The sequence below is a fragment of the Parasteatoda tepidariorum genome, chromosome 5 (genome assembly GCF_043381705.1).
Source record: "Parasteatoda tepidariorum isolate YZ-2023 chromosome 5, CAS_Ptep_4.0, whole genome shotgun sequence".
NCBI classification, from domain to species: Eukaryota; Metazoa; Arthropoda; class Arachnida; order Araneae; family Theridiidae; genus Parasteatoda; species Parasteatoda tepidariorum.
Window position 1 is genome coordinate 91,592,831 of NC_092208.1, and position 12,959 is coordinate 91,605,789.

At 32.6% G+C, this 12,959-nt stretch overlaps 1 protein-coding gene across 13 annotated transcripts in view; it reads left to right on the plus strand.

Moving 5' to 3' along the window:
- LOC107454240 (perilipin-3) overlaps nt 1-12,959 on the plus strand; it is a 74,833-nt gene that overhangs the window by 53,833 nt on the left and 8,041 nt on the right. For all 13 annotated transcript variants that reach the window (XM_071180788.1, XM_071180790.1, XM_071180791.1 and 10 more), the window contains 4 exons: nt 765-845; nt 4,962-5,103; nt 9,958-10,130; nt 11,242-11,349. In XM_071180788.1, coding sequence (XP_071036889.1) covers nt 765-845; nt 4,962-5,103; nt 9,958-10,130; nt 11,242-11,349 — 504 coding nt within the window. The remainder of the gene's footprint in view (nt 1-764; nt 846-4,961; nt 5,104-9,957; nt 10,131-11,241; nt 11,350-12,959) is intronic.

The window sequence follows — 12,959 nt, forward strand, 5'->3', positions numbered from 1 at the left end:
TATATCGCAATTACATACTATTATCATCTGAAGTTTCCCTTCAGATGATAACGAACGTAGAACAAAGCACGAGTCGGACTTTTTTATCTTTATTCCATTTGCATAAATCGTTGTTTATTTTAGTGGTGAAATAATTTGACCTTTGGAGAGAATTTTTTTTTAGCCATTGATAGGACGACGCTTCAGAAAAATTAATTGACGATACATTTTTCATTTAGCGTTCAAAAAACAATTTTAACTTGAATTGGCATTAAGTACAGCTCTGAAAAAAATGTGAGATTTCTAGCCAGTCGGAAAGTAGTCAAAATTCCGAGTGACTATATTTGAACTTTTAAGACTTGCATTGTCATAGGTCACAGAGCTTCGGATGAGATTTAGGAGATGCTCTAGCTAGTAGGACAGGGGTCACAATTTTGCATGCTATGTATATTTCTTAAGAATAAAACAACAAACCTTATATTTCTATCAACCTTTGAGTTTCCTTTAATAGGAAAACTGTAAACAAATCATAAAAACTATAAAGAAACAAATTAAAAGTCTGTACGTGATATAAGCCCATGAAAATAGAACTATCTTAAAAAAATATCGTTGGAATTATTTAATGCATTACAATTATCAATGGTTATATACCTATTTACTTATTATAGGTGGTATTGGTCAAATGGTGAGATAGTTCTTACACATCCTGCATAATACAATATAAGATGTTTTACTAAATCATACATAGCATCGTACTCATTGATTTTTTTCTCCACACTTTTCAGATTATTAGCGACACGAGGAAATTATACACCGATACTGTTTATTCCCGATTAGAAGGTATCAAGAAGGTCGGCACCGACACTGTAAGTTATTTTTAGACATATACTTGAACTGTCATAACCTGAATACCGTGATATATCATCAGAAAAGAACAATGTTTATACGTCGCAATACCTGAAAATTTTATTAACTTTTTTTGACATCGAATTATACTTTCGTTACCTAACTATAAATAAAATCTTCTTTTATTTCAAACTGCGTAAGTTTGTTTTAATCAGAATTACTCAACCCGCGATTTCCGCGAGTATACATTTTTATTGTCTATTGAACTGGTAACTCGCTCTTTTCCCGTTCATGGTTTCATCTGTCGTGTTCAATTGTTCATTCAGATCTCGATTAACAGATTGTGTTAGTTGTACATATTTCTGTGAAATGTGCAAGCATCTTCACTGCTTTTTGTGCCCTCTTTTCAAGATGTGTTTTGTTTGTTGCTTAAAAAAAATAGAAATTTAAACTGAAATCGACAAAATAAATTTGCAAAGTAGCGCGAATTTGTTAGGTAGGTCTTTGTAACAAGTCTTGTTTCGAAGCTTATCATACTAAATTTTATTTCTAATAATGATTTGTAAATATTTTGCCAATTTTCATTAGTACATGCAGTGGGTGGACAAATTAATGTAAACACTTCTATACTAATACATTCTTTTATATTTCTCAAGAAATACTTGAAAAATCATTTTATAACTTTAGAAGTATTTAGATCATGCTATTTCTCATCAAGTTCAAAGCTTTCAACGGTTGGAAGGACAATAAATTGCAAATGGAAAACAATTCATGCCAAAAAAATGTAACAATAAATTTGTAACTTGTAGCAATTTTTTTGGTTATTATATGAAATAATCGCACGAAATTTCGTAAACCTAGCTTAAATATTTAATGAAGATATGGACATTTTTATAAAAAACTAATTTTTTTTGTCTGATGTTTTTTTTCTTCCTTGCTGTAACTTTAAAAATATTTAATAAAATTAAACAAAATTCTTTAAGGCAATTAACATTAATTAGAAAATTATTGCTCTAAAATTTGAGAAAAATTGATATAAAACTGTGCAAGATATGAGTCATTAAAGTAGTTCTTTTATACGGTTTTTTTTATAACTTTGTCGTGAATCGTATCATGGCAACTAATAAATAAAGTCCGATTTGAATATCTTAAAAATTTAAAAAGTTTCAAGCAATTTTCTGAGTAGTTTTTGAACTTTGAAAAGAAACTCAAAATGATAAAGGTTTTTTCACAAATTTCATTTTGTATTATTAAACAAGATTTATTCAAAAATGACACACCGACATTGTTGGAGATCATCCCCCCATTCTTTTGCCTGTTTTCTTTCCTTATACAATCTTATGTCGGTGCATGAACATTTATTGTAAAGCATTTGTTATTTAAATTTGTCTTATGATACAAAATAATATCTGTAGAAAACTCCGTATCATTTTGAGTGTTTTTTAAAAAGTACAAAATCTACTCAGAAAAGTTATTGAAACTTTTTAAGTTTTTAAAATATTGAAATTGGATTATTCTTATTAGTTGCGAAACATGATTCTCTACGTAATTAGGAATAGAAATTAAAATTTTTCCCACGCATATGCATTATAAAATAATCACTTTAATGACTCAAATCTTGCTCATTTTTAAGCCAATTTTTCTCGAACTTCGAAGCAATAATTTCGCAACTTATTTTAAATTGCTCCAAAAATTTTGTTTGATTTGAATTTGTTTTTATAAAAAATGTCCACAGCTCCATATATCTTTAAGCTAGGCTTACGAAGTTTTGTGCAATTAGCGCATATAGTAACCAAAATAATTGCTATAAGTTACAAAATTATTTCTACTTTTTTTGACATAGGGTGTTCAAAAATACTGTTTTATTTTGTAATTTATTGTCGGTCTATTAAACCTCTAAAAGCTTTAAACTTCATCGATAAAGTATGAGAAATCGCATGATCTAATCCACTTCTGAAGTTATAAAATGATTCTTTAAGTATTTCTTGAGAAATATGAAGGAAAAAAAATTTATTAGTATAGAAATGTTTCCATTATTTTGTCCATCTCCTCTACATTTTGCATTTGTATTTTATAAAACAAATCATAATTTTACCAAGAATAATTCTTAAATTTTGCTTTCGTATAATTTTTCTTTAATTTCAATTTTTCGACAATCTTTCACATGATCGAATTCTATGTATTAATCCTCCTCTTAACGAAAAATTTTTGAATGTCTTAACTCTAAAATATGCGTAGATATTAAATATGTTATAAAAAATACTCAATTATTAGGCCTATATTAATTTTAAAGAAACTACGCAGAAAATACACTTTAACGTTGGAGGAAAAAAAACTTAAAAATTATGAAAAAAATTTAAGAAAGCATCATATGATTGCAGATTAAATGTTTGTTTTAGCTTGTTTTTGAAAGAACTTTCCAGTGTCAGATGAAGGAAAAAAGTTTTATTTCCTTAAACAAAGATCACCTGTTGAATGCCATTTGTAAAAACAAAACAAAAATTAACTACACATTTTTAAATTATCAGATCCAATAAATAATCAGTTTCCTCTTTTTATTATTCATCTGATCAATTATTTGATTGTCATTTAGCAATTTTAAGCGTTTGTTTTCACATTTTCCTCATTCCAAAAATAGTAGTAGAGGAATTCTGGAAGAAAAACGCATATATTTTAAGATGTTTCAGATTTATTTTTAAGTCAATATAAAAAAAAAAGTAACTCTCATTATGTTTATTTAGGTAAAGTGTAACCTAACGTAACATTCAAATCTTTCCTTACAAATATAGAATAATTGAATTTGATGCAGGTTCGAAGTTCGATTTCATACAATATGTATTAATGACTGGTTCAAAATGATGGGTCGAAGTGTCATGATTTTAGCAGATCGTGATTTAAACTTTTTAATGCTCTTCTATGATTGTGTTTCAACGTCTAAATTTAAAAGGAAAATCATTTCCAATTTTTTTAAATCTCTTATTTTATTTCATAACCGGCGTTGAACAGTCGACCTAATTCTGAGTTTACGACTCTCAATGTTCAACTCCGTAGCCTTGTAAATGTGAACCCAATCCAGAAGACAAGTGAAATAATGGATCAAGCATTGGGACAAACTGACCTTCGCAGAGGACTTTTGTTGGAAGTAACCAGCATTTGCCATACTTGGAGAGGAAACCCATAAGCGTATCATGGTTAGTCCGACAGCAAGCGGGTTCTAACCGATGATCCGTCTACCAATGAAGATGATATTTTACGTCAGCACTGTGGTCTATGCGAGCCGGGAGCAGAATTCGGGATGGTGAAAGCTCTATTCCTAGAGCCACCACGACTCTATTTTTTTTTAAAAAATCAGAATATTTTATAACCGTCGTTGAACAGCCGACCCTAGTTTTGGGTTTACGACTACTAATGTTCAACTCTGTAGACTTGTAGTTTTGAACCCAATTCAGGAAACAAAGGAACTCCTGAATCAAGAATCGGGAGAAATTTTTGCCTTTGGTGAACTTTTTGAGGGAACTAGCCTGCATTTGCGTTACATGGAGAAGAAAACCACGAAAATCTCCCAAGGTTACCCTGACCGCACGGGGACTCTGATCCATGATCCGTCTACCACTGAGAATAATTAACGTCAGTACTGTGGTCTCTACGAGCCGAACGTGGAATTCGAATCAACCCACCATCGCTGGGATTCGAACCCGATTCACCTCATTGGAAGATGAAAGCTCTATCCCCTGAGCAACCGCAGCTCAAAAATATCAGAATATTAAATGAATACAAAAGAAATGGTGTCATGATTTCTTATGGTCAATTTTACATAAATCCAAACCAGTGATCGATAAACCATTGGGGGGCGTATTTTTGGTAGATCTCCTTAACATTATGGTTGGCTAACCTTCATTTCTCCACTGAACTAATAGACCAAATGTTAGGGTTTTAAAAGGAAAATTAGTCGTTTTTTTTATTGATAACCTTTAGTAGGATTTAAAAATATTACTGTCACTCAGAAGCTTCATAAGTGTATTTATTTTATTTTTTTACTCACATGAATTGCTTGCATGAAGATAGATTTTTTCATTTTACATTTTCATTATTTACTTTCTATCTTCATTCAAATAAATATTGAACTCTCCCAAAAGGCGAGGACCGCTGCCGATTACGGACTGAAGCAGGCGACCTCCATTTTTGGTGAACGAATGGTGCAATCTGTCCTCTCAACTGTCGACGGTGTCCTTGTGGTGACACAGAACTATGTGGATCACTACCTACCGCCAACAAAAGGTAAATTACTTTGTTTTGTCGTTCTAGAAGTCTTTTGACGACATTATTATCTCGGGGGTCTGAAAATCTTTTTTCGACAATTTTTGTCAGCCTTTGACGCAGATAATACATCAGCGTCCCTTTTATAATTTTTCTTTTCTAAAGCTTTAATTACAAGCAAAAATACATTTAGGATGTTTTTTTTTTAATTTTAAAAAACAGTTCAATAGTTACTAAAAAAATTATGTTAGATAATGGGAATTATGTATATAGGGGAAACAAAACTTAAAGGGAAACCTAGATAAGGGAACTGATAAGGGAAACCTACTCCTTAAGAATTTATCATAAGATACTAAATAAAACTTAAAAGAGTCTGTCTCGCCTGTGGAAATGAAATAAGCTGAATGATGGCTTACTTCAAAATTGCACTTTCCATAACTGGTTTTGTACTTTTGTTATTAGAGAAACAATATTTTATGTTTCATTAGCATTTTACTTGAAGAAAGAGAACCGAAAGATTAAATAAATTATGAAATATCAGTCAGAGAGGTTTCAAAACTTTTTTCACTCTTGTACGGAACCCTGCTGTTTCGCGGAACACCATTTGGGAAGCGCCGGTCTAGATAAACGGGATTCGGAAACAACATGACGTTTCATTTTATTCGCATGACGTTATTATGACGTATATAAAGTTTCAATTTATTTGCATTAAGCTATTAAATGAGAATGACTTATTCCAAGTAGAAAATAATTTAATGAGTCCATATTTTTAGCGACTGGTAAAGAAACATATCACCTTATACAAGAATTTGGTAGTTATTGTTTACATTATTAGGGTGTCAAGTATAGTTTGTCTAAAGTAAGAACTCCCCTAGCCATTTGTTTGGACCCGTGGCGATGACTATGGTACTGAGGTATATATATTTCAAGTAGGGGTGTGGGATCACTGTTTAGGGCAGGTTTTGTGTCGGGTCGGCATGAGAAAGGGAATATTTTTCATCGGTCTATTGTGTTAGCCTTAGAGTGAAGAGAAGCTACCCTCCCTGAAATGCGCTATTCTTGTTTCCATAGCAGCAGGCGCCCTCAGACTTTGCAGTGGGAGAGTTCTTACCGTAGACAAATTATAGATGATTCGATTGTGCGAGATCGAAGCTATAGGGGGATTGCAAATCGTATTCCACTACGACAATATGAAGACTTGTATATCTTTAGCAGCAAGTACGAAATTATGGGTGCTTGGTTGGTAATTGATGTCGCATACCCCATCCAGCCCCGACATCGGATTATCATTTATTTCAAAAGACGAAAAAAATTTCTAACTATACATAAAAATCTAATGATGATTTCGCAGTTTTCCATTGTTGTCAGAGCATTTTTATTGGCCGGAAAATCACATGGTAGGATTCAGTTTGTCTACATTCATTTTCATATTGGTTTGGTTGTCATCAGAATAAAATTTATATAAGTCATGAAGATATCATTTTCCTATCATTATTTTTGCATGCCTCATTTGAAAGTATTTACCTGTACTGTTAATATTACGTTTTCGATTTAGTTATTATTAAAGTAATGTAATTCGACGTTACATTTTGTGATAAAGTTATTTAAATGGGCATCTAATCTTATTGACCGTTTTACAATTCTTATTTTTTTGTTGCAAATTACATTAACACAATATTATGAATTGCGGCTAAGGAGATTCGTTAAATGATTTGGAACTTGATTTTTCATGCACAAAGAGTGATGTGCGCAAAAAATTGTATTTAAAATATACATCCGTTCGTTTAGTAAGCAGAAATATTAAATTGCAGTTGTGAACTCATCAAATTTATTATAAAAATATAGTTTTAATTTTAAATGTTATTTCATAAAATGATTACTTTTAAAAATGATTTATGTTGATTAATAGATCTCAATAGTATCGTAAGAGAAATATTTGGACGTGAGAAGGGGAGTGACAATCTTTTTAGTTGAATAATTTCAATTGTCCTGTGCCAAGAAACAGCAATTATTGCGAAACAAGCATCGGGGTTGGTGAGCGTCAGTGAAGGGTGAAAATTTCAGTTATTACGATGACCTCAAATAGTTCTTGTTTAAGCTTTTTGTTGGGGAGGATTAGCGCGAGTTCATAAAGAAAGAAGGCAAAGGGTCATTGAACAAAATGGAAGATATTTGACTGATGAACCTTCATATTTTGTATAGAAGAAATTGAGTTTTATTTTAAATTAAAAAACCAAAATTACTTTTTTCCACCCCAATATATATATTTCCCTCTTTAGGTATTTTTTATTTAAAAAAAAAATTAAATTAGCCGGAGGGCTGTTGAGTCAGGATCGAAGGCAATTTTTCCGGGAACGCAGTTGAGGAGATTTTCTCGAATGTCCTATACATAGGATATCATGTCCTACTAGTTAGAAGAAGAAAAGAAACTCCATTAGGGATTTAAGATCTCTATTTAGTCGGGAAGTGGTTTGAACTTTAATGGACGCTACATTCTATTTTGGGATAAAATGATGATTAATTCTGTTTTTAGAAGCCGGAAATGATTGAAATTGGCATTGGTATTAGGTATAAGGCTCTTATAGTGATTTGAGTGCTTTAGCTAGTAGGAAAGTGGTCGAAATTTAGATTGTAATTTAGATTGTAATTTACACTCGCCATGGACACGAGAGGGCTTATTTATGGATGCGCATTCACATTTTTACTCATTTAATGCTTATTCACACTTATCCTTAATACTTAACATTTTTACTTATTCATAGCTTCCAACTCTAAGGGAGTGTGTCCGTTTCTCTTGATCTACTGCTTTAATAAAAATTCTATTTGTACATTTTAGAAAATTTCCTAAAATTGAGTCACTTTCCTGAAGGAATCCCTATTGAAATAGCATTTTTTCACTGAGTTTTGCTTGCTTGAATATTTAAATACGTATTACTAATACATAAGTCACATTTACAGAAATCGGTTAAAAACTTTTTTGTTAAAAAAAAGTGCAGTTTGTAATGTTAGAAACTTTATTGTTCAAAAATGTATTTTTATTCAGAAATCCCTTTTTAAATTAATTAAAAAAATCTTTGAACAATCTATGATGAATAAAAAGCGTATTATTATTCAAAATTAAGAGTAAACTTAATATATAACATTTCAAGTTCATTTAATGTCAATCATGACTGGAAAATATTGAAATTTTTCTCTTCTGATGACTATAAAAATCCCTTAAATTCCTTATCTGTAAAATATTTACGTCATGCGACAATTATCATGAAATTTATATTATTTGGTAAAATCTACTGGAATGTTTCCTATCCATGTTGGCCGATATGCTTATTCAAATTTTTATTTATTTAAAATGTTTATTCATATTTTTACTTATTTAATAGGCTTGTTATACTTTGCCTCTCACACATGCGAAAGGGCTTATTCGCATTCATTCTGCTTAAATTTAGCAAAACTTGATGTGAATAGTTCTAAACTCGTTGATAATCCAGACCGTTAGTCATTTCTGAATGATAAAACGGTTACTGCTGCCAATGTGACTTTTAAATTGAAAAGATTCTTTTTATCTTCAAACAAGGTTCAAGGTTTTGACTTACTGAAACAAATATCGTGTCTTATCGATTATTTGTGGTTTTAATCACAATCTTCTTCCTAAATTAGAGCTTCTCCCTCTAGACTAGTTTCAGTTCAAGGGTACAAAACATCTAGAAAGTGTATTCACCTTTCGATAACAGAAACTGGGGTAAACAGAATGTGATTTGGAAAGAAGAAAAAAACTTATTTGGGTACAAATGTCGAAAAACTTGTGCTGTTGATAGATAAGTATGGAATTAATTCCAAAGCAATCGATTTATCGTGATAAAAACTGAAATTCGAGAAAAAAACGTGAGAAAAGAAGCAATTTCCGTAAAAAAGCAAATATTTCGAGTGAAGTGATAAATCACTGATGTTTATGCATGTTGGGAAAGATTAATCTACTAATTAGAAAACGGCCAAACAAAAAAAGTTTAAAAGTTTTTTTCTTTTGTTTAAATTTTAAAGTCTGTTAGAAATTTACAAAAAAAACATTTATTATTAAAAAAATTGCTACGAAAAATGCGTTACTTTTGAAATGTTACTCTCTATTACTATAAAATAGCTTTCATTACAAAAACTATCTTCTATTTTAAGAAATACTTACAAATAATTTGAAACAAAAAGCAGAAACTCTTTGTTTGAGAAAAAGATTTTTTTTTAAAAATAAATATATTTATACCGTTTAAAAAACATTAATTCATTGCTTTCAATCACTAAGTCCATGTAATTTTTTTAACTTACTTAATACGCAGTAAATGACCTCCATGACCATTTTTAATCTACATATTTTTAGAATCTTTTTAGTGGTCAAAATAATACACATATCAGAAGTCCCTCGCTAAATTAATGTTTTTTCCTGACTAAAATGTCAATTTACGACCCCCAATGCGCAAACGTTTTGACAAGGACGCTCGATTACACACCACCCAACCATGGACAAGCATTGGGCTCCGTTTGTCCGGGGCCTATACCCTTTTAACAGTAACTTTTACCTCGGTTAGACGGCGTAGATAGCACCTGAGCTGGTACCCACTTTCCAAACTTCCACGCCACAAACAGCGAGAGGGCTTTCAGCCACGACCTGTTGCTGCATATACACACCTATTGTTTAGCCGGCTGCCAGGATCGAACCAGTAATATGAGCAATACCTTAATGGACTGCCCCACTGCAGCACTCCTAAAAGTAATTATCGTATCATATTAAGGGTGGTCATTTTGAAACACTCTGTGTTTGAAAACGCGTGAACGAACATGAAATTATAGGGGCTACTCAATGTTTTATTCTTTTTGTTGATTTTGCAGATGAAAAGCTGGTCAATGGAGAGAAGAAAGATGAAGAGGAGCACTCCCCATTGAAGCGCATACAACATCTCACAAAAACAGTCCAACAACGAACTTACAAATCAGCCATTTTAAAAGTTGAATACCTTCAAGAGAAGAGCGTAGATCTCTTCGTCATTTACCCCTTCACAGTCGTAAGAAACATCTTTATTTATTTATTATCAGAACTTGGGTTGAAACTCGTACCTCATGTCATACTTTTAAAATCTCAAATATAATTTACAACGCAGTGTTTTTTCCCATCTAAACAGGAAGCGCATTATATGCTTGTAGTAGTAGTTGTAGCTGTTTATTTGCGTTGCGCTAGAGCTGCACAATGGGCTATTAGCGACAGTCTTCATTCGAAGACAGGCCATTATAATTTTGTTTCCTTTCATAATTTTGATTCGTTGCCAAGGGGAATTTCTTTCCCTCTTTAGTAGCCCAACGACCTGCGTGCGAGCACTTTACGGCCCCAATTTTGAGTTTGCGTCTATCACTATTCAACTCCATAACCTTTTTATTTTAAACCCAATCCAGAAAACAAAGGAACTCCAGGGTCAAGTATTGGGAGAAATTTTGCCTTCGGGGAGAACTAAGCCGCTTTCGCTTTGCATGGAGAGGTAGCCACTACAACCTCCCACGGTTAGCCTGACGGCAGGGGAACTTTAACTCATGATACGTCTATCACTGAGGATATTTTACGTCAGCAGTGCCCTCGCTGCGAGCCAAGTGCGGAATTCGCATTGACTAGTCATTGCAGGGATTCGAACTCGGGTCTCCTCAATGAGAAGCAAGCACTCTATCCCCTGAGCCACCACAACTAACGGAGCTGTCATTGTGACGATTGGACGATAAGACTACGTGTCATTGTGACGATAAGACTACGATTCTTATTGGTGGATTGCAGAAAACCTAGCTTCAGATTGAAGGATAGTGTGTAGAAAGTAAAGGCGGCCGATGCATAAAATCCACCACATTGTTTGAAATGCAACATACATGAAATAGTTGGCTGTTGCAAATTTATTTTATTTTCTTAAAATACTTTGGTACTTGTGGAGTCTGACCCATGATCCGTCCACCACTCAGGATATTTTACGTTTGCACCGTTTCGAGCTGCATGCTGAATTACTATCATCGCTGGGATTCGAACTCGGGTCACCTCATTATAAGGCGATCGCTCTATCCCCTGATCCATCACATCTCTTGTTGTAGGTTTTGTCGATGTTTTCCTAAAAATCAAACTAAAAATTTTTTTTTCTGTAGGTTGAACTTACGAAAACAAACTTTGAATCAGCCCTTCAGTATGTTAATAAACTATGGTCCACTCTCCTTCAAGAAGGGTCTGACGATGAGAAAGATAACACTGAAAAAGTAAGAAATTTTTCATTTTAATCATAAGATCGAGTTACAATTCCGGTTACTATTACCCACATTTTTTTTTTAATTCTCCCTATAGTTAAGGTGACCAGATTTCTAAACCATGATTTGAGGACAAATCAGCGGACGGTTCTCGAAAAATTTTACGATTCGAGGTTTTAAGAAAAGTTATAGTAGCTAATATATAGTATTGAGGTTTTAAGAAAAAGTTCGCATAGTAGTTTTAGGAAATTTTTTTGACAGAACGCGTTTTTAAAAATTAATTTATATCTTTGAAAAAATTTATAAAAGTCGGTCATTTTAAATTGGATTATAAGGCACATAGAATCTTTTAACACGTCGTTTTTCGTGTGTAGCAAAACAAGACAAAAAATTGTATTTGAACTATTTGATTTATGACTGAATCAAGAAAACTAATGTATCGTCATTTTTACAAGTTGTCATACGATGTTAACTTAACAAGGTCATTGGTTTTATTTTCTTTACAAAAGCCTTTTTATGTAATCACAAGTGAATGATCAAACATCATGTAATCTTCATTAGAGGTCTTTGAACTTAATCTCTTCACATCTAAAATCGAGATAAGTTTGAAACCATGTTACGTGTTTCTGCCCTTGTAAACTTGTTTTGATGTGTATCACAAAAGCGAATTTTTTTTTCATTTATTCTTTTGGTGAATTTTTGATCCCCCTTTTTATTTACGTCGCACGAGAGCTGCTCAATGATACTGCAAAACATTCCCGATGATGATCGAGAGATATATCTTCACAATTTTGATCCTCTGCATTTGTGTGCAATTTAGACAATAGATCTGAAGGAAATCTCTGCAGCCATGGTAGTGCTCAGCGACCGACCACAGGAATTTCGATTCCACAGATTTTACCAGCACGCATGTACTCTTTGGGTCTTAATGGGGTCGAGGATCGAACCCCAGTCCCTCCGGACCGATTCTCTAACCACTGGACTACCGATTTCCAGTGATTAAATTCACATTATAAAAACCACAGTGAACAAGTTCTGTTCTAACAAAACATTTTTTTTTTAAATTTCTAATGGCAAGATGAAAAGTACAACAAGATTAAACTGCAGCAATAAATACAAAAAACGATACAGAACAAGTATATAGAGAAAAAACATAAGGTACAAGAGAAGCAACTGTAGCGATAGTCTATGAATTTGACATCGGCTAAAAAACCTCCTATAACAATACACGCGTAAGAAATTTTTGCGAAGAAACAAAAAATCTTTATCGTGAAGAAATTCCATCAATTAGAATTCCCCGGGGAAAAAAAAGAATCAACCATTTCGTTTTCTCGGGGGTTTGTACGTGGTAAAAGAAGGTTTTATTTACAAAGCTAGTTTCAAAAATTCAAAATAAAAAATAATGTTTTTAAAAACTACGTTTTTGTAGTGGAGAATAATAATTTTAAAAAAATTTGAAAAACGAAAAACGCGGAGCGCATGAAATACATAGCAGTAATGTTATATTAGTGTGTGTGTGTGCTCTTGAGAATATGTGTATGGTATATCTGTAATTGTAATTGTATCTGAATGTGGATGTGGAATATGTTTGTGTATATGCATTTGTATGTGGCTGTGCATGT